The 22,382-nt window shown below is 41.1% G+C and overlaps 2 protein-coding genes across 5 annotated transcripts in view; both read left to right on the forward strand.

Annotated features, from left to right (window-relative positions):
* Nucleotides 1-981: 981 nt before the first annotated feature.
* Nucleotides 982-5,483, forward strand: fgf17 (fibroblast growth factor 17). Of its 2 annotated transcripts, none has more exons than XM_041998952.1 (5): nt 982-1,262; nt 1,354-1,390; nt 1,532-1,709; nt 3,058-3,164; nt 5,041-5,483. In XM_041998952.1, the coding sequence occupies exons 1-5, from the start codon at nt 1,231-1,233 to the stop codon at nt 5,329-5,331; spliced, it is 645 nt and encodes a 214-aa protein (XP_041854886.1). In that variant the 5' UTR covers nt 982-1,230; the 3' UTR covers nt 5,332-5,483. The 2 variants fall into 2 exon arrangements, with proteins under 2 accessions (XP_041854886.1, XP_041854887.1); XM_041998953.1 differs by having other exon boundaries at nt 1,565-1,709.
* Nucleotides 5,484-6,334: 851 nt separating this feature from the next.
* The window catches only part of fkbp15b (FKBP prolyl isomerase family member 15b), a 35,175-nt gene continuing 19,127 nt past the window's right edge, over nt 6,335-22,382 (forward strand). The window contains exons 1-21 of one of the 3 annotated variants that reach the window (XM_041998875.1): nt 6,335-6,527; nt 8,457-8,560; nt 8,642-8,720; nt 10,010-10,079; nt 10,167-10,241; nt 10,320-10,418; nt 10,530-10,679; nt 11,843-11,911; nt 12,665-12,808; nt 12,906-13,048; nt 13,123-13,171; nt 13,261-13,377; nt 14,096-14,162; nt 14,259-14,353; nt 14,437-14,524; nt 14,596-14,705; nt 14,787-14,885; nt 14,964-15,058; nt 15,685-15,787; nt 21,253-21,285; nt 21,718-21,889. In XM_041998875.1, coding sequence (XP_041854809.1) covers nt 6,478-6,527; nt 8,457-8,560; nt 8,642-8,720; nt 10,010-10,079; nt 10,167-10,241; nt 10,320-10,418; nt 10,530-10,679; nt 11,843-11,911; nt 12,665-12,808; nt 12,906-13,048; nt 13,123-13,171; nt 13,261-13,377; nt 14,096-14,162; nt 14,259-14,353; nt 14,437-14,524; nt 14,596-14,705; nt 14,787-14,885; nt 14,964-15,058; nt 15,685-15,787; nt 21,253-21,285; nt 21,718-21,889 — 2,011 coding nt within the window. In that variant the 5' untranslated portion in view covers nt 6,335-6,477. The remainder of the gene's footprint in view (nt 6,528-8,456; nt 8,561-8,641; nt 8,721-10,009; nt 10,080-10,166; nt 10,242-10,319; nt 10,419-10,529; nt 10,680-11,842; nt 11,912-12,664; nt 12,809-12,905; nt 13,049-13,122; nt 13,172-13,260; nt 13,378-14,095; nt 14,163-14,258; nt 14,354-14,436; nt 14,525-14,595; nt 14,706-14,786; nt 14,886-14,963; nt 15,059-15,684; nt 15,788-21,252; nt 21,286-21,717; nt 21,890-22,382) is intronic. The other 2 variants (XM_041998874.1, XM_041998876.1) reach the window with 2 other exon arrangements.

Consider the following 22,382-nt stretch of genomic DNA (forward strand, 5'->3'; position numbering starts at 1 on the left):
AAACACTTCGGTCCCTCTGACAGAAATCCTTGCAGAAATCCATTATTTAATGAGGACGGTCGTGACCTGCAGGTTTTTTAGGTTTGTCGTGTATCTCTGAATGTCTCCCTTATGTCATAATCTTATTTTCCATCATCACATTTCTCTGCATCATGATGTAAAAACAAACATGTGGCTAACGTCTGTTTGTGGTTCTGACCTGTTAAACAAGAGGAACGCTGATTGATGGACTGATGTTACAGACCAGTCCAGTCAGAAGCTGCCGGCTCCTGTCAGCCAGTTAAAAGCAGATCAACATGTCAGAGCTGCCTAACTACTGCAATCTACTATTTTATTGCTCCTCACAGGGGTGGCGGTGGTGGTGGGGTCAAGAGAACGTGAGAAGGGCAAGATGGAGGCACTTGAAGCTTCGTGTTACGCTGTTGTTCACAAACTACGCCTCATCCAAACCCAGCAGCTATGTAAATACAGAGCCATTAATGACACATCAGCCACTTCTCTTCTCCTCTCAACTGCTTTAAATGCAGAGGAAAGGCAGCATCCTGCTCATCATGGGATGTTGATTGCATGTTAAGTGAAGAAAAACCTTTTTACAGGAGCTGGTATGAATGACCCTAAAGGGGGAAGTGTTGTGGGGGTTTCTTTAGCACCTATTTGCCACACCCATTGGGTGCTATTAGGCTCCTCTCTTTTAAATACAATGCTTCAGTAATGATCTGCATCAGATCAGACGGGTGGACTGGTGAAGAGCTTCCTGATGAGGTTTTTCATTTTAACCCTAAAAAGTGCAGGTGATTTAATTTCATATATTTATTTATTTGTGTGTGAGTTTGTGTAAAACCATCATCTGGGGTCCTGCTCTTTGCCCAACCTCACCAGAAAGATTCCAGGGAGGGACTTTTGTCTTTCAACATTAACCCACGATCAGACTGGGGGCTTTATTTTAAACCTGGAATGAACCCAAGCGGACGGCACCGAACCGGGACCGGAGCTGGAACCTGTAATGGATCTATCTGCTGAGGAACGGTTCACCCCCGTTCTACCGGACCGGGTTTACTAACTCACTGAGGAGAGATTTTTCTCTTTAAATCAGAGATTTTGTTGTTTTGGATGGACAGACTCAAAGAAAAGTGCATATATGCAACATTTTGGGAAGAGCTGGATTTATTTACGCGTCCTTGTGGCATTCCCCAAGAACCCCAAACCTGATCGGATGAAAAGACGAGGAGGATGTATGGAATAAACCCGCGCTGCGTTTACATGTAAGTCTTCTGGTTCTCTTCACAACTTGTTTGAATCCCCACAAAGTCTCTTCTTTGAAAATAAATCCTTCCTCTCTTGTTGCTTTGGCAGATCGTTTCATTTTTTTGTGCTGTGGTGCCACACTCAGGTAAGAAAACGCACCAGATTTCCTTTTTACGCAACGCACAAATTTCGGTGAGACATCAGTTAAAAGGTTCAAATCGGATTTATTTATCTCAGATTAGAGAGACGAAATTATGTATTTTATTTTTCCCTTTGCATAAAAAAGGGGGAGAATCACCCGTCTCCTAATTTTAACCAGTATGTGAGGACGCAGGGCGCAGTGACGGACCAGCTCAGCCGCCGGCAGGTCCGGGTCTACCAGCTCTACAGCCGGACCAGCGGAAAACACGTCCAGATCCAGGGCAAGAGGGTCACCGCCACCGCCGAGGACGGCAACATGTACGGTAAGAGCTGGGCCCAGGTCTGCAGGACCGCTGCAGGATCCAACTCTGCCTCCCTGTGCTTTCCTCTGTAAAGTATTTATGGCTTTAAAATCAGTTTTTGAATAACCCTTTAATGTTTGCATTAAGAAAAAAAAGATTAATGGAAGAATGTGTATATATATATATATATATATATATATATATATATATATATATATATATATATACATAATGGTAGAGATAAGAGTTTATAATACTATTTAAAATAGTCAAAACTTAAAACAGGGGGATAACAAAAACTATTTTTGGTATTGCAGAGATGCCTCAGCCATGTTTACTTCCACAAATGTTTAATAAAATTCATTATAATAAATTAAATATTTGCTCAAAGGACAGAGCAGCTGGTTAAAGGAAACTTCTGACTGATTCACAGATTAGAGGCATTTGTATTTATCTTCAAATCTTTATTTAACCAAGAAGTAAACTTCTTGATATTTAAAATCTCTTTTTCGATAGTGTTCGAAAAAAACAACAACAATAACAATAATAAATAGATAAATAAATAAAAAAATATGTTTCCATGGGTGTTGCTTCGTAAAGTTAAACATCATATTTACTAAAAAAAAAAAGTTTAAATGGAGACAGAATTGTTCAAAAACAGCAATTACAGCTGATGTTTCTGCTTCTAATGTACTGAATGAATTTAATTTGAGCCGTGGAGGTGCAGTAGAAGCTTGTCAGGACGCATATTTACTCTGTTTTTATGCTTCATCTTGTATAAAACACCAACCTGAGAGCTCGTCTTACCTGATGGCATCAGACACATTCTTAAACAGGTTTGCACAACTTAGTCAAACCTTCAGATTAACCTGCAACAAGTGTTAATAATACGTAGTTTCAGCCAGCAGGCCCCTGCTGAGAGTTGGGGGACTGACGTCCTCAGGCAGAACCAGCAGTTTCACCTCCAGCCTGCCTCTCCCTCCCTTTGTGAGCTGTTTTCAGGACTGTATGTTAATTCAGCCTCCTGCTGCATCCACGAAGCCATCGTCTGGCGAATTAGTGGCTGATTAGGACAAGCTCTTTGTCTGTATAGTCCCAATACACAAGGCTGTTGTAATGCCCAATGGCCATAATTAACTGCAGGATAAAAACAGTTAAGAGTGTATATTCTGCTGCCAACACAGAGCTTTAATGTCCAGAGAAAACAGTAATCAGTCAGTTTGTTGGCTGTTATGTGGTGTAAAAGAGAAGTTGTCCACTGAAAGAAATAACAGAAAATGGAAGTGGCTGATAAAAAAAGCTGGTGCTGCAGATTCTTACTCTGTCGTTGTTTTCATGCCTTTCAACTCTTCCTTGTCTTTATCTGCAGCTCGCCTGTTTGTCGAGACCGACACGTTTGGCAGTCGTGTGAGAATAAGAGGAGCAGAAAGTGGACGCTACCTCTGCATGAACCGCAAGGGGAAGCTCGTTGGGAAGGTAGATCACACACACTTCCCATTTATCTTTATTGGGATGCATTAAGTTAAATTACAGCCTGATAACATGAAGCCTCCACATTTAAACTGAAGGAAACTTCATGTCAACATTAGGAAGCCAACATTTCATTGTCTTAAAGAGAACAAGAAGCACAAATTCATCACCTTTAAGAATAAAATAAAAGTAGAATAAATAAAAGTAAAGCTGCTGCTGCTGTGACTCTAACTTTCTGTCACTCAAAACATGATGGACCCGCTTTCTGGAAAACGTGAGTCCTCACAGCACTGATACTGTCTGATGGCAGCGAGGGGGCGCCTCCCATCTGTGTGTTCGGCCATGAGTCAACGGTCCACTTCCTCCGTGGAAATGGAAAAGATGGATTCTCATATCGCTGACGTGACGAGTCATCGTGGCTTTGAAAAGCTGACACGATGTCGGTCTGAGATGAGAAGGAAGGCAGATTCCGTTTCAGCCTCCAGCTGGACTTTCTGTGTCAATAAGCCCCCACATGTGTGTGTGTGTGTGTGTGTGTGTGTGTGTGTGTTACACACTTTTTATTCATGTTTTATAGCCAATCAGAGATTTTTTGCCAAGAGTTTGATGAGAGAATTCAACTCTCACACCTGGTGTGTGAGGTGGAAATGGTCTCATCTGGTAGAAGTTTTGGTTCTTTGGGACGCTGATAATTAAATAAAAAGAAAAACTAAAGTTTTTCAAGTTTATCACGTTTTAAAGAGTTTAAAACAAATAATGAAAAAATAAAGGCCGACTTTTTATTCCACATTCGTATCGTCTGAAAACAGCCGGACTGCGTTAGAAGATGCTTCACCCTGTAAACACCTGCGTTTATTTACAGTTTATTAAGTTAAAAAATCAAATAAAAATAAAAAGGAATACATAAAATATATAAATTGATTAAAAATACATAAAAGAAAAGAAAACCAGAAACAGTTTCTCACAAATATTTCTTTTTATTTTAATGATTTATTATGATTTTGCTTTTATTCATCGTTATTAATTCCTCATAATGTATTTAATATTTCATATGTGATTTTATTCCAGTATTTTCTTTTTAGTACTTTTCTGATATTTTCCTGCATTTATTTTATTTTATTTAGCTGTAAATAAGTTCAGGAATTGGAGGTTAACTCATAACAGAAACGATGGTTCTGATTAAAAGACTCTCCAGGAAGGTATTCGGTGTGATTTATAATGTGTAATATGTTTTCATGTGAACAATCATCAGAGCTAAAGTCGTTTTAACAAAAACACCACTGAGCAACCAAATGTCAAACCGTTCTTAATGAATCATGTTAGGAAACTTTCATGTGGATCAAATAAAGTCCAGAAAGACGCGTTTGAATTTAAAGTCTGAAATGTTTGGTATAAAAAAGAAGAAAACTATAAGTTTGCTTGAAGTAATTCAGTCATGTCCATGTCTGACAGACAGACAGACAACTTTATTTATCCCCGAAGGGAAATTGCGTTGTTACAGTAGTCCAGTGTCATACGTGGCATAAACTATGAATAAAAAATAGAAGTAAAATATACAATATAAGTAAAGTGGAATAGAAGTAGAAATAAAATAAAGATAGAAATCCAGAGTGGAATAAAATTAGAAATAAATAAATATGAATACAGAGTGGATTGGCAGATAAAGTGCAGTGGCAGTAATAATGAAACTAGCTATCAGATATTAATATGTCAATATGACTATGTAAATAAAGGATTGTGTTTGTAAAGTTGATTACAGATAAAATGCTGGACATAAACTGGCTGAATAAAACCCTGTGATGATGTTTTTGATGTTGGTGTGAATGAACCAGAGCTGATTTCTGTCCAGCTTTACTAAAGAAGCTTTTCTGTCCCATCGCAGCCCAACGGCCGCAGCAGGGACTGTATTTTCACAGAGATCGTGCTGGAGAACAATTACACGGCCCTGCAGAATGCCAAGTATGAGGGCTGGTATGTGGCTTTCACCAGGAAAGGGAGGCCCATCCAAGCCTCGAGGACCAGGGAGAACCAGAGAGAGGTCCATTTCATCAAGAGGCTCCACACGGGCCCGCCTCCCTTCCCCAACACAGACCAAAGCAAACATTTTGAGTTCATCCGATTTCCGGCCACACGTCGAGCAAAGCGGAACAGGAAGTCATGTACCTCATCCTAACATGCAGCCGGAGCCTCGGACTAACGCCCGCTGCCATGGACCAGGACACAGATGCTTTTCTATTTTTGTACATTTTTGATAGGCTACTGGTGACTCAGGTGTCATAAACCTAAAGAAATATTGGTGTAAAATGATCATGTGTAAATACTGAAAGAGAGTAAAGCAGATGGATTATATGTAGTTGTTCTGTGGTGTATTTGTTGGTTTAAATGGTTTAAATCAGATGCACTTCTTTCATGTCATGAACTTTTCTCCATTTCCAAACTGAGCTCAATCTTTAGTTGTCAGGAAGCCAAACATTAAAGTTTGGTAATCTTCTGAGGACCCCTGGTGGACAAATACATCAACTGCACCCCAATTTAAAAAACAAACAAAGAAACTGTTTTACAGATGAGTTTAATTTCATTTCATTTCATTTCATTTCTGTTTCATTTCATTTCTGTTTCATTTCATTTCTGTTTCATTAGAACAAACAGAGAAGAATTTTATTTTTTTATTGTAAGGCAAATTAAATCAATTTAAATTTAAACACAATTATATCAAAATAATAAATAATTTTGTTAAACATGAATGTTTTTTGAGCCAAATAAATAATACAAAATATGCCAAATTAATAACAACAATAATAATGATGGTTGTAATAATAATAATAATAACAACAGCAACAACAACAATAATAATAATCCCCAAAAAGAAGTTAAAAAAGTTTATAAGTTAATTATCAATAATTTGGTTTGAATGAATACATTTAGGTAAGTTTATTAAGGCAAAGAGACCTATTTTTATTATTGCAAAAATAAATTAAATTAAATTAAAAACGTGTTTTTAACTCACCAAACCATCTCCAAAAATTACAAATCAGAAGCAACTTTGGAATCTGTTCAGTGAAGCTGAACAATATATATTCCATCATATATTTAGGCAGACCTCTTCCTGTCACGTGGGTTTGGCTCTGAACTCTAACTTCCTGTCGCGGCCTTTGGCGCCCTCCAGCGGTCAGAGAAGATAACTGACCGGAGATCAGGTGGAAAGTCAGCTGATTCCACCTCAACCAGGAAGGGGAAGTGACTAACTAGTCATGTAAAACCAGATATCTAGTTTTGAGTGTTTGCTCTAATTGATAAGAGAAGCTTTCAGACTTTAAAGATGTTCGGCGGGGACGATGAAGACGGGGACTTCTTGTCGCCAACCGGAGGGTGAGTGTGCTGTTTTTAGCCGCTAAGCTAATGCTCTTTAGCCTGCCAGCTAACTAGCTTCCCAGGATTTGGCCCATGTTCCCTTGTTCATTTGGATCAGAAATTTTCGTTTTCGTTTGAATTTATTAAAAATTAACTCAAGAACAGACCACAGTTGTTAAACCTTTTCATTTTAAAAATGGGTTTGTTTTAGCTTTTTTCATTGATTACAAACACCACGAAAGATTTTTGATGTTTTATTCAAACTTCTTTTGCAAAACTACCATTTTTTTTAAATAAAATGTTTGTTTTAATTTGTTTTTAAATCGTGTCTTACATTTAAACAGTGGCCGCTGATGGTCATTTAAGTTCAGTTACTTTGCTAAATAAATATTTACAGAGAGTTTCTGTGTCCAGATTGTGGGCAAAGAAATCATACAGGTGTTCAGAAATCACTACCATAACTGTCATGCAAAAAAACCGCAGCTAAGAAACTTTGGTTCTGCAAATAAATTGATAAATGTCCTGTTTATGTAGAATTGTAGCAGGTTATATTGGATAAAGCTGCACTGCTTCCATACTGGCTGCATATCTGCTGTGGTCTGATGGGTTAGCACATGCCTCCCTGACTCTCATCTTCCAGGCTGTGTTCATGAATGAGGCCTTTCAGCCTGTCTGCTGGGTTCAGGTCAGCATGAAATTAGATTTAACAGTCTTATAATAAGCCAGTTAACTATTTAAAGGTTTACCTTTATATTGTTATTAACTAAAATACTTAAAGCAGTGTTTCTCTGAGGTGAAAATGCATCTTTTATGTAAATTTTATGCAGTTTCTTTAGTTTTCTGCATGTCTTATGGTACTAAATGCCACTTGAGGCTAACCTTTTGATTTGAATTCTGGAGAAAATTGTGAGCCATAAGTTATTAAAGGGAGTCACTGACTCAGATGTTGAATTTGGGCTTTGCCAGCATGCATGTGCTGTGTTTTCTGCAGCCGACTCGTTCAGGAGGGAGGAGTGTTTCTCGCTGCTAATTCCTCTCACATGCTGCGTGTTAGAGGAGTAAAAAGGGGAAAGCTTCTGCCACAGCCCATCTCCGCTCAGCCTGAGACCCAGCATCAAAAGCTGGAGCACTTTTTCCTGCTATGCTGTTGAATCTGCCACAGCGGTGCGACGGCACTGGGGGTCGAGAGGTCGGGGGCGGCTGGGTGGAGGATACCGATTAAAGGATTCTGACTCCCACATGCAAACAGGCTCCTCTTCCTCGTCCCTGTTTCTTACCGTCGGAGATGAGGGCCTCAGGGCCTTCAACATGTCATTGTTGGGAGATGCCGGCGATTACCAGTGGAAGGAGTTCCAGGGGTCAGTACGAGGCTGCGGCTTAATCTGTTCATCGATGGACCATAAAAGATGAATCGGAAACTAGTTTGATGAGCAGATCAGTGAAACTGTTTGTTTTTATTTGTTTAAAAAAAGACATACTTGCCCTCATGGCACATGACGGTTACGTAAATGTTTGATCCTGCCAGCAGTTAATCAGTTTACAGCAAAAATGTATCAGCGGATGATAAAAATACTCCGGCTGCAGATTCACCACACGAAGCGCGACTCTGCAGAAAAGCTGTCTGGTCGAGTCTGATCCCTCTGCTGAGGATGAGCGCATCGGGTTCCTGGTTGCTGCTCTCCGTGGCTGCAGGGCTGTTGTGTAAAGCTGCTGAATAGTTTGTGTTGGTAGCTTCAAGAAGTTGTGTCAGTTAACCTACTGGTCTGGTTCCAGTGCCAAGAAAACCCGTCTGCACTGAACTTTCCGAGGTTCAGTTATGGAGTTTTTCGTAGATCTATTAGTGCAGATAAACTGAAAATATCAGGAGTTACTGAGGGGAAACTGGGATGGACAGTCTAACAAGCCTTCATCGCATCAGTATCTAAATTTCTTCTTTTCATCCTACAGAGCCAAGTTGGCCTCCCTGTTCGGTCTAGACCAGGAGGCCAGTAAGGGGAACGAGTCTTTCCAGTACACGGCCCCCAAACAGCCCAGAAAAAGCACCAATCCAGGTAAAAACCAGCAGAAACAGGTAAAAACCATTAGGCTGTGGTCTGGAGGCCGTGCTGATCACGTCTTCTACCTGCTTACAGCACCAGCCAATCAGAAAGCAGCCACCCCGCCTGGAGCTCCTGCTGTCTTATTTGCTTCAGCAGTTCAAGCCTTCAGATAGTGAGTTAAAGTTTATTCAGTCCTTCCTGACCCTCCGGGACCCACAAACGGTCCCCACTCACGGCCAGTCAAACTACATTTTTGGTTCTACTCTCCTCGAACCATCACATGAGATGGTACATGTGACTGCGCTTTCAGTCTGAGCCTCTGGGTTGGTTTGACATTTTCATGACATTACATGTTAACATATGTGTCATGTATCAGTTCCGACCACAGGCTGCCACATTTCTTTGTTTAAATTATGATTAAAGAAGTATTTACTCAAACAAGTATGAAATAATTATAATATTAATGATGATATAAAACACATTTACTCTGCCTGGGCAAAAAGAAAGATTTAACTCATGGAAAAGATGTTCGTCTGTTTAATAAGGGTCAGATCATTGGCATCAAGCAGAGAAAACATCTAAGGAGAAGCAGAAACTTCTCAAATTTGCTAGGGAGCATAAAGACTGGACTCTGGAGCCATGGAAGGTCATGTGGTCTGATGAGTCCAGGTTTACCCTGTTCCAGAGTGATGGAGCGTCGGGGTAAGAAGAGAGGAGGATGAAGTGATGCAGCCATCAGGCCTAGTGCTACTGTACAAGCCTGTGGGGGCAGTCTATGATCTGGGGTTGCTGCAGTTGGTCAGGTCTAGGTTCAGGTCTGGGTTCAGGTCTAGGTTCAGCAACATTATGTGTCCAAAGAATGAGGTCAGCTGATCCCTGAATATCCTGAATGAGGAGGTTATTCCATCTTCCCTGATGGCTCAGTGCAGGATTCTCGGGGCTCAGACTGTGACAGAGTGGTTCAGGGAACAGGGGACCTCATTTTCACACATGGAGTCCAGACCTGAACCCCATGGAGGATCTTTGGGATGTGCTGGAGAAGACTTTGTGCAGTGGCCGGACTCTCCATCATCACTACAAGATCTTGATGAAAAATTAATGCAACACTGGATGGAAATAAACCCGGGGACTCTGCAGAAGCTTCTAGAAACAATGACACAGAAGCTGCTGTAAAGGCGATCAAACCAAATATTAGAGTGTGACCTGCTATCTGGTGGTGTTGTTTTGGCCAGGCAGTGTTTGCATTAAAACCATCATTATGTCAGACTTGCTCCAGTAAATGTATTATTTTTTCAGAAGGGTCCCGTTTGGTCCCGTTTGGGTCCCGTTTGGGTCCTGAGTGTGAGATTTTTGGGTTAAGAGTGAAATCAAAGCTTGAAAATGTGATCAAATCTGTGATTGAAGTGTGGATTATTTAATGATCTTGTGACTGGAGCAGTGAAAAGCTTTTGTCTGGCGCAGCATTAACGGGCAGTACGTGAAGCAGGGGAAGCTGGGAGCAGCCGTGCTGGGCAGCCACGCTACCGGAGAGGTTGGAGATCCACTGCTCGGTCACTTGTTTCAGATTATTGCTGGGACTTTTGTTTGAGGGAATAATGCACTTTCCTCTCTCCTGCAGTACAAGCTGCTTCTGTACTTGAGCCAACAGAAACAAGTGACGGCGGCCAGGATTCACGTGGACTTTCTGTTCACGGTTAGTAGAGCGCTGACCAACCCGGAAGAGATGAGCTCAGAAAAGTAAAGATGAGGTTGATGATTTTCTGTCCTGCAGGTCCAACCGAACAATTACTGCACTTTTTATGATGACCAGAGGCAGAACTGGTCCCTGATGTTCGAATCGGACAAAACCTCATCAGGTTTCTGCAAAGAGGTGAGACACGAGGAGACGAGGACTTCGTCGTCCTCCCGGTCCAACAGCTCAGCTTCCACTTTATCACTTTGCTTTTAATATAAAAAGGGTTGTGTTTTCATTTCTTCTCAGGTGTGTTTGGCCAAAGCAAACAGCGCCTCTGCTTTAGATTCGGTGGTGATTCAGGATCTGAGTCTCGGAGAGGGCCAAGCAGTGGAGAATGGAGACTCCCTGGAGGTGGTTTACACAGGCTGGCTCCTGGAGAACCACACCATCGGACAGGTCTCACTCTGTTTTATTACGGTTTAAACTTTTTACTTCTAGTTTGAAACAGAAAACAAGACAAGAATTAATAATGTAACGTCTGGTGGAAGAAAGGAGGCGGTTCCACTGCAAATATTAGCTTCGTTCATTTATTTAATGGAAAAAAAAACACTTAACTTGAGAAGATTCAGACTCTAATCAAGTTAAATAATCTGCCAGTCTAGAAAGATGCTGTAATTACGTTTGGTAAGATTTCCTGAAATTAAAATAAGTGGTGAAACACTCATTCCTGTGGAAGCCCATTCCCACCACTTACCAATAAAAATGATTGACAAAATATATGAGAATTATCAAATAAATCATAAGATTAAAGTATGAGTATGAGATTAAAAAAACCTATTAGATAAAAGCTAATTATGATATAGAAAGGTTATAACGACAGAAAAGGTACATTTTAGATAAAATTCATTATTAGATAAAAAAATCTAAACTATGAGATAAAAAGCTAATAATTAGATTCAAAGTAATGACATAAGAAAAAGTCATAATAAAAACTCATTATTGTTATTACAAGATAAAAAAATCATAATTTTATTTTAATAACTTGAGCTCATAATAATGACTTTGAATCTCATAATTTTGAGATGCTTTGTCAATATTTTTCATTTATTTTTGGCAGGAACGGGCTTCCATACGTTCCAGGTCCTGACTGAGTAAAAAGCCTCCGTCTCACCTGTCGATGCTTCTTTCTCACGTCTTAAAACAGAAGCAGCTAATCCAGATGGTTTTCCTGGATATAAGAATCGCTATTAATACCTTTTATTTTCCCAAAAACCAGGACAAAGTTTGACTCAAAATGAAATGAATGGTGGTTGATTAGATCTAAATACAACACTTTCCAAGGCTAGCCATTCTTCTCATGGATCTTTGGGAAGTTTCTAATCTGAAAGAACATCATTCCAGGATAATAAAGTTTCCACAGTCTATCACAAAACATTTGTTTAGTGATGTGTGAGGCGTAAGGAAAAATAAAACAAATGGACTCTTTCAGAGCTGGTTTAGGATTGTCTCACATGCTGATGGCTGAGCGGACTTTCCTCTCACCTTTATTTAAACACCTTTCAGGACACAGACGAGTTCAGTTCCATCCTCGGCTAGATTCATGTCACGTGTTGTTTCAGGTGTTTGACTCCAACCAGAACAAAGAAAAGCTGCTGAGGCTGAAAATCGGAGCCGGGAAAGTGATCAAGGTGAGCTCAGACTTCAGTAGAAGATCCGAGTCTTTTCGTCTTTTTACGACTTTATTTAAACTTTTTTGTCATGGTTTTTGTTGTTGGAGGATTTTAACATGTGAAAGTTATTCTAATGGTCGAGCTGGTGTAGCGGGTCAAGCAGAGCGACTTCTAATCTGCTTTAGATGTCCAGGTTAGAGATGGAAAGTACTGATGGAAATCACAGCTTGGTGAACTGGTGCCACCTTGTGGTGGAAGTAACACATTACAACCAGGTTCTGGTTTAAGCCAGACGGTCACATATGAAGGTGATTGTTGCATAAACTATTTAAATTCTTACAGTTTAATGACGATTTAAAAAAAAAAGACCCATTTATGGCTCTGAAACTGAACTTTTAAATGCTTTTAACCCTTAAAGCTCCTCAGAATTGCCAGCTCTCCCTGAGCGCTTCCTCCTGTATGACCACCAGTGTCTCAGGTGCGGAGGTGTGTAGCTCTGTGGGGGAAACTGGGATGGATATCTACTCTTTAGGTGATCTTCGGACTTTTTCCAGGCATTTCTGTCCCGTCTTGTTGGTGATCCTTTCAGCAGCTCTGTTTTTTTTTCTGCAGATTTTACTGTTTAGTTGTAGTTAACAGAGAAACTTTTATTTGGGTTTTCATCTCTTACTTTGGTTTATTTATTTTCTTGTTGTAAACGTGTAGCTCTGTGGTCGACTTCTGCTGTTGGTGAATGTGCTGGTAATGAGATTTGTCCTCCTGTGTGGACAGGGATGGGAGGAAGGGATGCTGGGGATGAAAAAGTCAGGCCGTCGTCTCGTCATCATCCCACCCAATCTAGCTTACGGATCTACGGGAGTCGCTAACCGAGTCCCGGCTAACAGCACTCTCATCTTCGAGGTGGAGCTTCGACGGGTAAATCCTCCTGCTGTCCTGAAGCTTTCCCTCCTGCAGCCTGTCTCCTCCATGTTGCTTGTGTTGTTGGTAAAATGTGGGCTTCACCTTCTTCTAGGTGAAGTTTTCCAAGGACAGTGGTTCGGCTCGGGCCAGTGCCAGCTCCCGGGACTCTGCTGCTCCGTCGCCAGCTCCCAGTGTGGAAAGTCTGGTCTCGGAGTCTCCGGTACCAGCCGCTGCTTCTGGTCCAGGTAGACCAGGGTAAGATTTCAAACCAGACGAGGTGGTCTACTGCGCTGCTGACTGCTCTTACAACCTTTTCCTCCTCATTGTAGGGAGCCGCCACTGCGGGCGAAGTCCAACTCTCTGAGCGAACAGCTGGCGGTAAACTCTTTATTTGATGTGTTTCGTGTCTTTATGTGGAGTTTGGTTGGTGAAAACTGTTTTGTTCTTTTTTTCTTTTCTAACTTCAGAATCCAGATGCCACTAAAGCCAAATTAATCTCTCGCATGGCGAAGATGGGTCAGCCCATGCTGCCCTTCCTGACCGGAGCCGCCAGCCAGCCCGAATCCAGCGACTCTGAGCTGGAGGTCAGCATCTAACTGCTGGGTTTTACTGAGCGTACACACACTGCTCCACCAGAAACATTCATCTCAGCTTCTTCCCTCTTTTACCCTTAAAACTCCGCTAGATCGCTGGCGCCCCCGAGCTCTGCCTCTTCTACCACCATCAGGAGCAGGAGTGTGTAGCTCCCGTCCAGGAGGTTTACAATCCAGCCACTAAATGTAGTTTTATTCAGAGACTCTATCTGGTAAATCCACAATGATCCATGATAACAGCATTATTTATCACATTTCACCATAAAAACATCACCATCACTACTATGTTGCTAAGAAACCTCTATTTAGACCTGGACATGATGATGAAGCCACTTCCTGTCAGACTTTCCACCAATCAGAGAGCTTAGATTGACGGTAACGTCCAATCAGGAGCAGATTGTGACGTGTAGCCTTACTGGTTTGAAAGCTTGAAGAAGACAGACGGGTGAGATCATCATGGCTGATCTGGTGGTCCGTCTTCTTCAACAGTCAAGTTCTTCACAGAACCGTTAATGATCCATTCGTTTGAATCAGGCATGTTGAAGCAGGAATCATCAGAAACCTGCGGGACAGCTGTCCTCCAGGACATTTATATAGACGGTTTTCCTGGATCGCCTCCCGTTACTTTCTGTTGGAGCTCATCTCCAGCATCTTCTGTTTGCTCAAAGTCGCCATGTTGAATGGACTTGTGGTGTTTTTGTGTTTGCAGGACACCAGCAGCAGCAGAGCGAAGGATCCGTCTCCGGTTCAGATCCCAGCTCCAGTGCCGGCACCAGGTGGGCTTCCCGCCTCCGCTCCTGTTTGAGTTTCCTGCAGCTCTGATTAATCTGATTAAAATGCTGGTGCTTTGTTTATGTTTTTTAATCTTGTAGTCCTTCCTCATCTTGCTGCAAGCTCTGCCGTACTTCCTGTTCTGAGCTCTGTTGGCCCTCAGTCTGGGCTGCCAGGCAGCGGCCACGCCTTCCAGGTGAGCATTCTCCACATTGTTACCTGGTTTTCTAACAAGCTCAGTGGTATTAATGCAGATGTGTGTGTGTGTGTGTTTCATAGCCTTACTCCTGCACGCAGACGCCTGCTGCTCCAGCCCAGATGCAGCCGGTCGGCCAGGTCTACGCGGCTCAAACCGTCCCCTACGTGGGTAAGATTGGTGTTCCCGCCTCGGTCTCGGCTCTGTGTGGAATTGTGGAGTAACGGATTTCTGTCCTCCAGGTTCTGGTGACGTGACGTCCTTCCTGATGACTGAGGCGCGGCAGCACAACACAGAGATCCGGCTCGCCGTGGGAAAAGTAGCAGATAAAGTGGATCAGCTGGCCTCCAGGGTATAAAGATCAATACTTCTTTATGAAATGGTTTTAAAATGGATCATAATCACCAGATTTTTGTCTCTTCGTTTCTACCAGATTGATGATCTTCAGAGGCAGGGCGGCCAGTCCATCAGCGTCTCCAGTATGTCGATGGAAACCTCCATGATCCTGCACAACATCCAGAGGATTGTCCAGGTTTTCCTCCTCATTCCTTCCTGTGGGATCCAGTTTTCCTCACTGGGACTCGTTGTCATGATTCCTTTCTGTTTGTAGGAAAACGAATGTTTGAAAAAGGAAGTCTTTGAGAAAAGTTCCCGCATTGAAGAGCAAAACCGTAAAATTGGAGATCTAATTAACCAAAACCAGAGGTGGGTCCGAAGGTTTTTCCTCCTCTCATTAGTTAGAAAACGAATCTGATTCGTCTTCAGGGCGTAAACGTAAAGATGTTTTTAATCTCAACATGGAATGTGTCTAAATTTTCCTAGAACGTCATTCAATGTTTTTTTTATTTGTCTCAAATCTAATTTATAATTTTTCTATATTATAAAATTTTTTTCTTTTATTTTAGCTTGTTATATATTTATAGTTTGTATTTATTTAATTTCTGGAGCGTTTACGTTTGACCACTGCGGCTTTTCTCCAGTTGAAAGATTAAATATTTCTAACTGGGCCAGAACCAGCTGTTATGTTGGTGTGTTTTTTTTTTTTTACCGTTTGTGTTGATAAGACTTCGTAGTGAAATGAATAAATATACCAAATAAATAAATAAATTTGCTCATGAAATTATTTAAAAATTTTAAATGTACGTTTTTCGATTGGCAGTTTATTTATTTCTTTATTTTATATGTATTAACAGGAGAATTTGTTTTAGTAATAATGTGTTGAGGTTTCATTTTAAGTGGAACTTGTTGTGAACGGTGACAGATGGACCTCCGTGGCTTGCAGACGGGGGAAGTTGTCGGTCTGAGTTCTTGTCCTGGTTCTGGTTTCCCAGGTTCATGGAGCAGAGCCACCTGCTGCTGGAACAGAGGAACGACTCCCTGAAGTCGTCCAGCGAGCAGAACCAGGCGAGACTCCTGCAGGCCGAGCAGGACAAGGTGAGACGGCGTCTCTGTCCTCGGCCATGAAACGGTTAATCTGAAGCTTCAGATTGTTGCTCCGTGGTGGAACAAACGTTCCACGACACGATAGGGATTTAACCCCAAAATACCTCATATGCCAGGATTTTAGGAACAATCTACGGACCAGTGATGGTTGATCATCTCTAACAGGAAACGGGAAAGAGCTGCCGGTTTGTTCCACATACAGTTCATTAAACCTGAAAGCAGCATCTCTGTGTTTAATTTTTAACCCTTAAAACTCCACTAGAACTCGATGTTCCAGAGTACCATCGCTTCTATCATCAACTTATTTCTCAGGAGCGGTGGTGTGTAGCTCTGTGGGGTAAATGTGATGGATATTTAACCCTTTAGCTGATCTACGGAAGTTTTCTAGGTATTTTTATCCCGTCCAGGAGGTTTACAATCAGGCCACTAAATGTAGTTTTATTCAGAGACTCTATTTCGTAAATCCACAATGGTCCATGATAACAGCATTATTTATCACATTTCACCATAAAAACATCACCATCACTACTATGTTGCTAAGAGACCTCTACTTAGACCTGGACATGATGATGAAGCCACTTCCTGTCAGACTTTCCACCAATCAGAGAGCTTAGATTGACGGTAACGTCCAATCAGGAGCAGCCAAAGATCAACCAGTGAGCAGAAAGTTCTATGTGTGTGTGAAAAGAAGAAAAATAATGCTCCTCTATGGCTGGAATAAAGCCAAGAAGACGTTTCTGATGCACGGTGGCGCCACAAAGCAGCTGAGCTGGAGTTGGTTTAGTGAGGATAGCAGGTAAATAGTAGCAGGAATAACTGGAAATGAGGAAAAAGTGGAAACATGGAAATAGTTTCTGTTGTGTGTTTGTTTCAATAACAATATTTTTTCTCCTGAAAGCCAAGACTTGAGAGAACGATAAGATGAGAAAAGGTTTGGTCACTGTTGGTCTGTGTGTTATTTCTACAAAGTTCTGTTAGTAATAAATTCTGCTTTCTTCTTCTGGTCGACCTTTATGCTGCTATATCTATTCATACATTCATTTTACATCATTTTACCTCCCAGTCTGACAGCTGCTACACACTGGTTTATACTGGGATTAAAAGCTGCTACACACTGGTTTATACTGGGATTAAAAGCTGCTACACACTGGTTTATACTGGGATTAAAAGCTGTTACACACTGGTTTATACTGGGATTATAAGCTGCTACACACTGGTTTATACTGGGATTAAAAGCTGCTACAGGCTGCTACACACTGGTTTATACTGGGATTAAAAGCTGCTACAGACTGGTTTATACTGGGATTAAAAGCTGTTGCAGACTGGTTTATACTGGCATTAAAACCTGCTACACACTGGTTTATACTGGGATTAAAAGCTGCTACACACTGGTTTATACTGGGATTAAAAACTGCTACACACTGGTTTATACTGGGATTAAAAGCTGCTACACACTGGTTTATACTGGGATTAAAAGCTGCTACACACTGGTTTATACTGGGATTAAAAGCTGCTACACACTGGTTTATACTGGGATTAAAAGCTGCTACACACTGGATTATACTGGGATTAAAAGCTGCTACAGACTGGTTTATACTGGGATTAAAAGCTGCTACACACTGGTTTATACTGGGATTAAAAGCTGTTACAGACTGGTTTATACTGGGATTAAAAGCTGCTACAGACTGGTTTATACTGGGATTAAAAGCTGCTACAGACTGGTTTATACTGGGATTAAAAGCTGCTACAGACTGGTTTATACTGGGATTAAAAGCTGCTACAGACTGGTTTATACTGGGATTAAAAGCTGCTACACACTGGTTTATACTGGGATTAAAAGCTGTTACAGACTGGTTTATACTGGGATTAAAAGCTGCTACAGACTGGTTTATACTGGGATTAAAAGCTGCTACAGACTGGTTTATACTGGGATTAAAAGCTGCTACAGACTGGTTTATACTGGGATTAAAAGCTGCTACAGACTGGTTTATACTGGAATTAAAAGCTGCTACAGACTGGTTTATACTGGGATTAAAAGCTGCTACAGACTGGTTTATACTGGGATTAAAAGCTGCTACAGACTGGTTTATACTGGAATTAAAAGCTGCTACAGACTGGTTTATACTGGGATTAAAAGCTGCTACACACTGGTTTATACTGGGATTAAAAGCTGCTACAGACTGGTTTATACTGGGATTAAAAGCTGCTACACACTGGATTATACTGGGATTAAAAGCTGCTACACACTGGTTTATACTGGGATTAAAAGCTGCTACAGACTGGTTTATACTGGGATTAAAAGCTGCTACACACTGGTTTATACTGGGATTAAAAGCTGTTACAGACTGGTTTATACTGGGATTAAAAGCTGCTACAGACTGGTTTATACTGGGATTAAAAGCTGCTACAGACTGGTTTATACTGGGATTAAAAGCTGCTACAGACTGGTTTATACTGGGATTAAAAGCTGCTACAGACTGGTTTATACTGGGATTAAAAGCTGCTCCACACTGGTTTATACTGGGATTAAAAGCTGCTACACACTGGTTTATACTGGGATTAAAAGCTGTTACAGACTGGTTTATACTGGGATTAAAAGCTGCTACAGACTGGTTTATACTGGGATTAAAAGCTGCTACAGACTGGTTTATACTGGGATTAAAAGCTGCTACAGACTGGTTTATACTGGGATTAAAAGCTGCTACAGACTGGTTTATACTGGGATTAAAAGCTGCTACAGACTGGTTTATACTGGGATTAAAAGCTGCTACAGACTGGTTTATACTGGAATTAAAAGCTGCTACAGACTGGTTTATACTGGGATTAAAAGCTGCTACACACTGGTTTATACTGGGATTAAAAGCTGCTACAGACTGGTTTATACTGGGATTAAAAACTGCTACAGACTGGTTTATACTGGGATTAGAAACTGCTACAGACTGGTTTATACTGGGATTAGAAACTGCTACAGACTGGTTTATACTGGGATTAAAAGCTGCTACACACTGGTTTATACTGGGATTAAAAGCTGTTACAGACTGGTTTATACAGGGATTAAAAGCTGCTACACACTGGTTTATACTGGGATTAAAAGCTGCTACACACTGGTTTATACTGGGATTAAAAGATGCTACACACTGGTTTATACTGGGATTAAAAGCTGTTACAGACTGGTTTATACTGGGATTAAAAGCTGCTACACACTGGTTTATACTGGGATTAAAAGCTGCTACACACTGGTTTATACTGGGATTAAAAGCTGCTACAGACTGGTTTATACTGGGATTAAAAGCTGCTACAGACTGGTTTATACTGGGATTAAAAGCTGCTACAGACTGGTTTATACTGGGATTAAAAACTGCTACAGACTGGTTTATACTGGGATTAAAAGCTGCTACACACTGGTTTATACTGGGATTAAAAGCTGTTACAGACTGGTTTATACTGGGATTAAAAGCTGCTACACACTGGTTTATACTGGGATTAAAAGCTGCTACACACTGGTTTATACTGGGATTAAAAGCTACTACACACTGGTTTATACTGGGATTAAAAGCTGCTACAGACTGGTTTATACTGGGATTAAAAGCTGCTACAGACTGGTTTATACTGGGATTAAAAGCTGTTACAGACTGGTTTATACTGGGATTAAAAGCTGTTACAGACTGGTTTATACTGGGATTAAAAGCTGCTACACACTGGTTTATACTGGGATTAAAAGCTGCTACAGACTGGTTTATACTGGGATTAAAAGCTGTTACAGACTGGTTTATACTGGGATTAAAAGCTGTTACAGACTGGTTTATACTGGGATTAAAAGCTGTTACAGACTGGTTTATACTGGGATTAAAAGCTGCTACACACTGGTTTATACTGGGATTAAAAGCTGCTCCACACTGGTTTATACTGGGATTAAAAGCTGCTACAGACTGGTTTATACTGGGATTAAAAGCTGCTACAGACTGGTTTATACTGGGATTAAAAGCTGTTACAGACTGGTTTATACTGGGATTAAAAGCTACTACACACTGGTTTATACTGGGATTAAAAGCTGCTACAGACTGGTTTATACTGGGATTAAAAGCTGTTACAGACTGGTTTATACTGGGATTAAAAGCTGTTACAGACTGGTTTATACTGGGATTAAAAGCTACTACACACTGGTTTATACTGGGATTAAAAGCTGCTACAGACTGGTTTATACTGGGATTAAAAGCTGTTACAGACTGGTTTATACTGGGATTAAAAGCTGCTACACACTGGTTTATACTGGGATTAAAAGCTGCTACAGACTGGTTTATACTGGGGCTAAAAGCTGTTACAGACTGGTTTATACTGGGATTAAAAGCTGTTACAGACTGGTTTATACTGGGATTAAAAGCTGCTACACACTGGTTTATACTGGGATTAAAAGCTGCTCCACACTGGTTTATACTGGGATTAAAAGCTGCTACAGACTGGTTTATACTGGGATTAAAAGCTGCTACAGACTGGTTTATACTGGGATTAAAAGCTGTTACAGACTGGTTTATACTGGGATTAAAAGCTGTTACAGACTGGTTTATACTGGGATTAAAAGCTGTTACAGACTGGTTTATACTGGGATTAAAAGCTGCTACAGACTGGTTTATACTGGGATTAAAAGCTGCTACAGACTGGTTTATACTGGGATTAAAAGCTGCTACAGACTGGTTTATACTGGGATTAAAAGCTGCTACAGACTGGTTTATACTGGGATTAAAAGCTGCTACAGACTGGTTTATACTGGGATTAAAAGCTGCTACAGACTGGTTTATACTGGAATTAAAAGCTGCTACAGACTGGTTTATACTGGGATTAAAAGCTGCTACACACTGGTTTATACTGGGATTAAAAGCTGCTACACACTGGTTTATACTGGGATTAAAAGCTGCTACACACTGGTTTATACTGGGATTAAAAGCTGCTACACACTGGTTTATACTGGGATTAAAAGCTGCTACACACTGGTTTATACTGGGATTAAAAGCTGCTACACACTGGTTTATACTGGGATTAAAAGCTGCTACACACTGGTTTATACTGGGATTAAAAGCTGTTACAGACTGGTTAATACTGGGATTAAAAGCTGCTACACACTGGTTTCTACTGGGATTAAAAGCTGCTACACACTGGTTTCTACTGGGATTAAAAGCTGCTACAGACTGGTTTATACTGGGATTAAAAGCTGCTACACACTGGATTATATTGGGATTAAAAGCTGTTACAGACTGGTTTATACTGGGATTAAAAGCTGCTACACACTGGTTTATACTGGGATTAAACGCTGTTACACACTGGTTAATACTGGAAAACTAAAAGTAGAAATGGTGGAGTTTTAAGGGTTGTTTTTTGGACCTTTTTCTGTCTACCAGCTGCTCTCTGCTTGTTTGTGCTGCTCTGAGGGAAATCTAGCATTTACTGCTCTCTCTTCCCAGCATGCTCTGCCTCTGGACCTTGGCTGTGGCCAGGTGAGCTTTTTTCTGTTTACTGCCACCAGACTGGGATCAACTAGTATTTCCAGCTTTGGGTTTAGAAAGATTTTTCTTTTTCTGCCTCCAGTAATTCTGTTTATGACGTTGAGTTACAGGAACATTAAACCATGATCGAGCACCTCCTGTTGTAGTTTCTGAGGTTTCAGTCGTAGCTGGTAACTACTATTTGACCCCAGTCTCACTGCTGCCACTGGATCACCGTCTTCACATCACACTTCATCAACATTTTAACCTACTTTTCTTTCTGCCTTCTGGCTTATTTTCCATCTGTTGACACCATTTCCCTCCACAGGAACATGCAGTAACCTCTCACCCAGGCTTGTCATCATGTTGGCCTGGGCGTTGACCTAAATGTCCTCCCCCATCTCCATCTTTTTCCTCTCACCCGTCTCGCTGCGTCTCCTTCAGGTCCGTCTGACGGAGGAGCTGGCTTCGTCCACGGCCCGGGTGTCTCAGCTGCAGCTCGAAGCTTCGGCTCATCAGCAGAAAGCCGCAGAGCTGCAGAACAAACTCAGCTGCGCTCTGCAAGACAGCGAGAGCCACTGCCAACGCATCGTCGCCATGGAAACGCAGCTAGAAGGTTGGAGTTGTTTTATCAGTTTGGAAGATTTCAGGTCACATTTTGCAGCTTTCTTCTAAATAAGTGTGATATTTTCTCAGCATGTTAAACGCTCACCGCCCACTTCATCGGCTCCACCTTCTAGTATCACCTGTTTTCCCCGAGCTGCCTTAATTCCTGGTGTTGTATGCAACTGTTTTTTCTCTACTAGAACATGGTTGTAATACATTACTGCCACCACAAGATGGCACCAGTTCACCAGGCTGTGATTTGAGTATTTTCCCATCCCAAATGTGGACATCTGAAAAAGATCAGAGCTGCTTAAAAACCAGTTTCTGTATGTTGAAGTCGTTCTGCATCACCTGAGACATCAGCTCTGTATGTTGGAGACGACCTTTAGAAAAACCTTTCACATGTTAAAATCCTCCAACAACAAAAAACATGAAAACTAACGTGACAAAAAAGTTTAAATTTATTCATAAAGAGAAGAAAAGACCTGGATGTTCTTGCTCTA

Source organism: Melanotaenia boesemani, chromosome 11 (assembly GCF_017639745.1).
Source record: "Melanotaenia boesemani isolate fMelBoe1 chromosome 11, fMelBoe1.pri, whole genome shotgun sequence".
In the NCBI taxonomy this organism is placed as follows: domain Eukaryota; kingdom Metazoa; phylum Chordata; class Actinopteri; order Atheriniformes; family Melanotaeniidae; genus Melanotaenia; species Melanotaenia boesemani.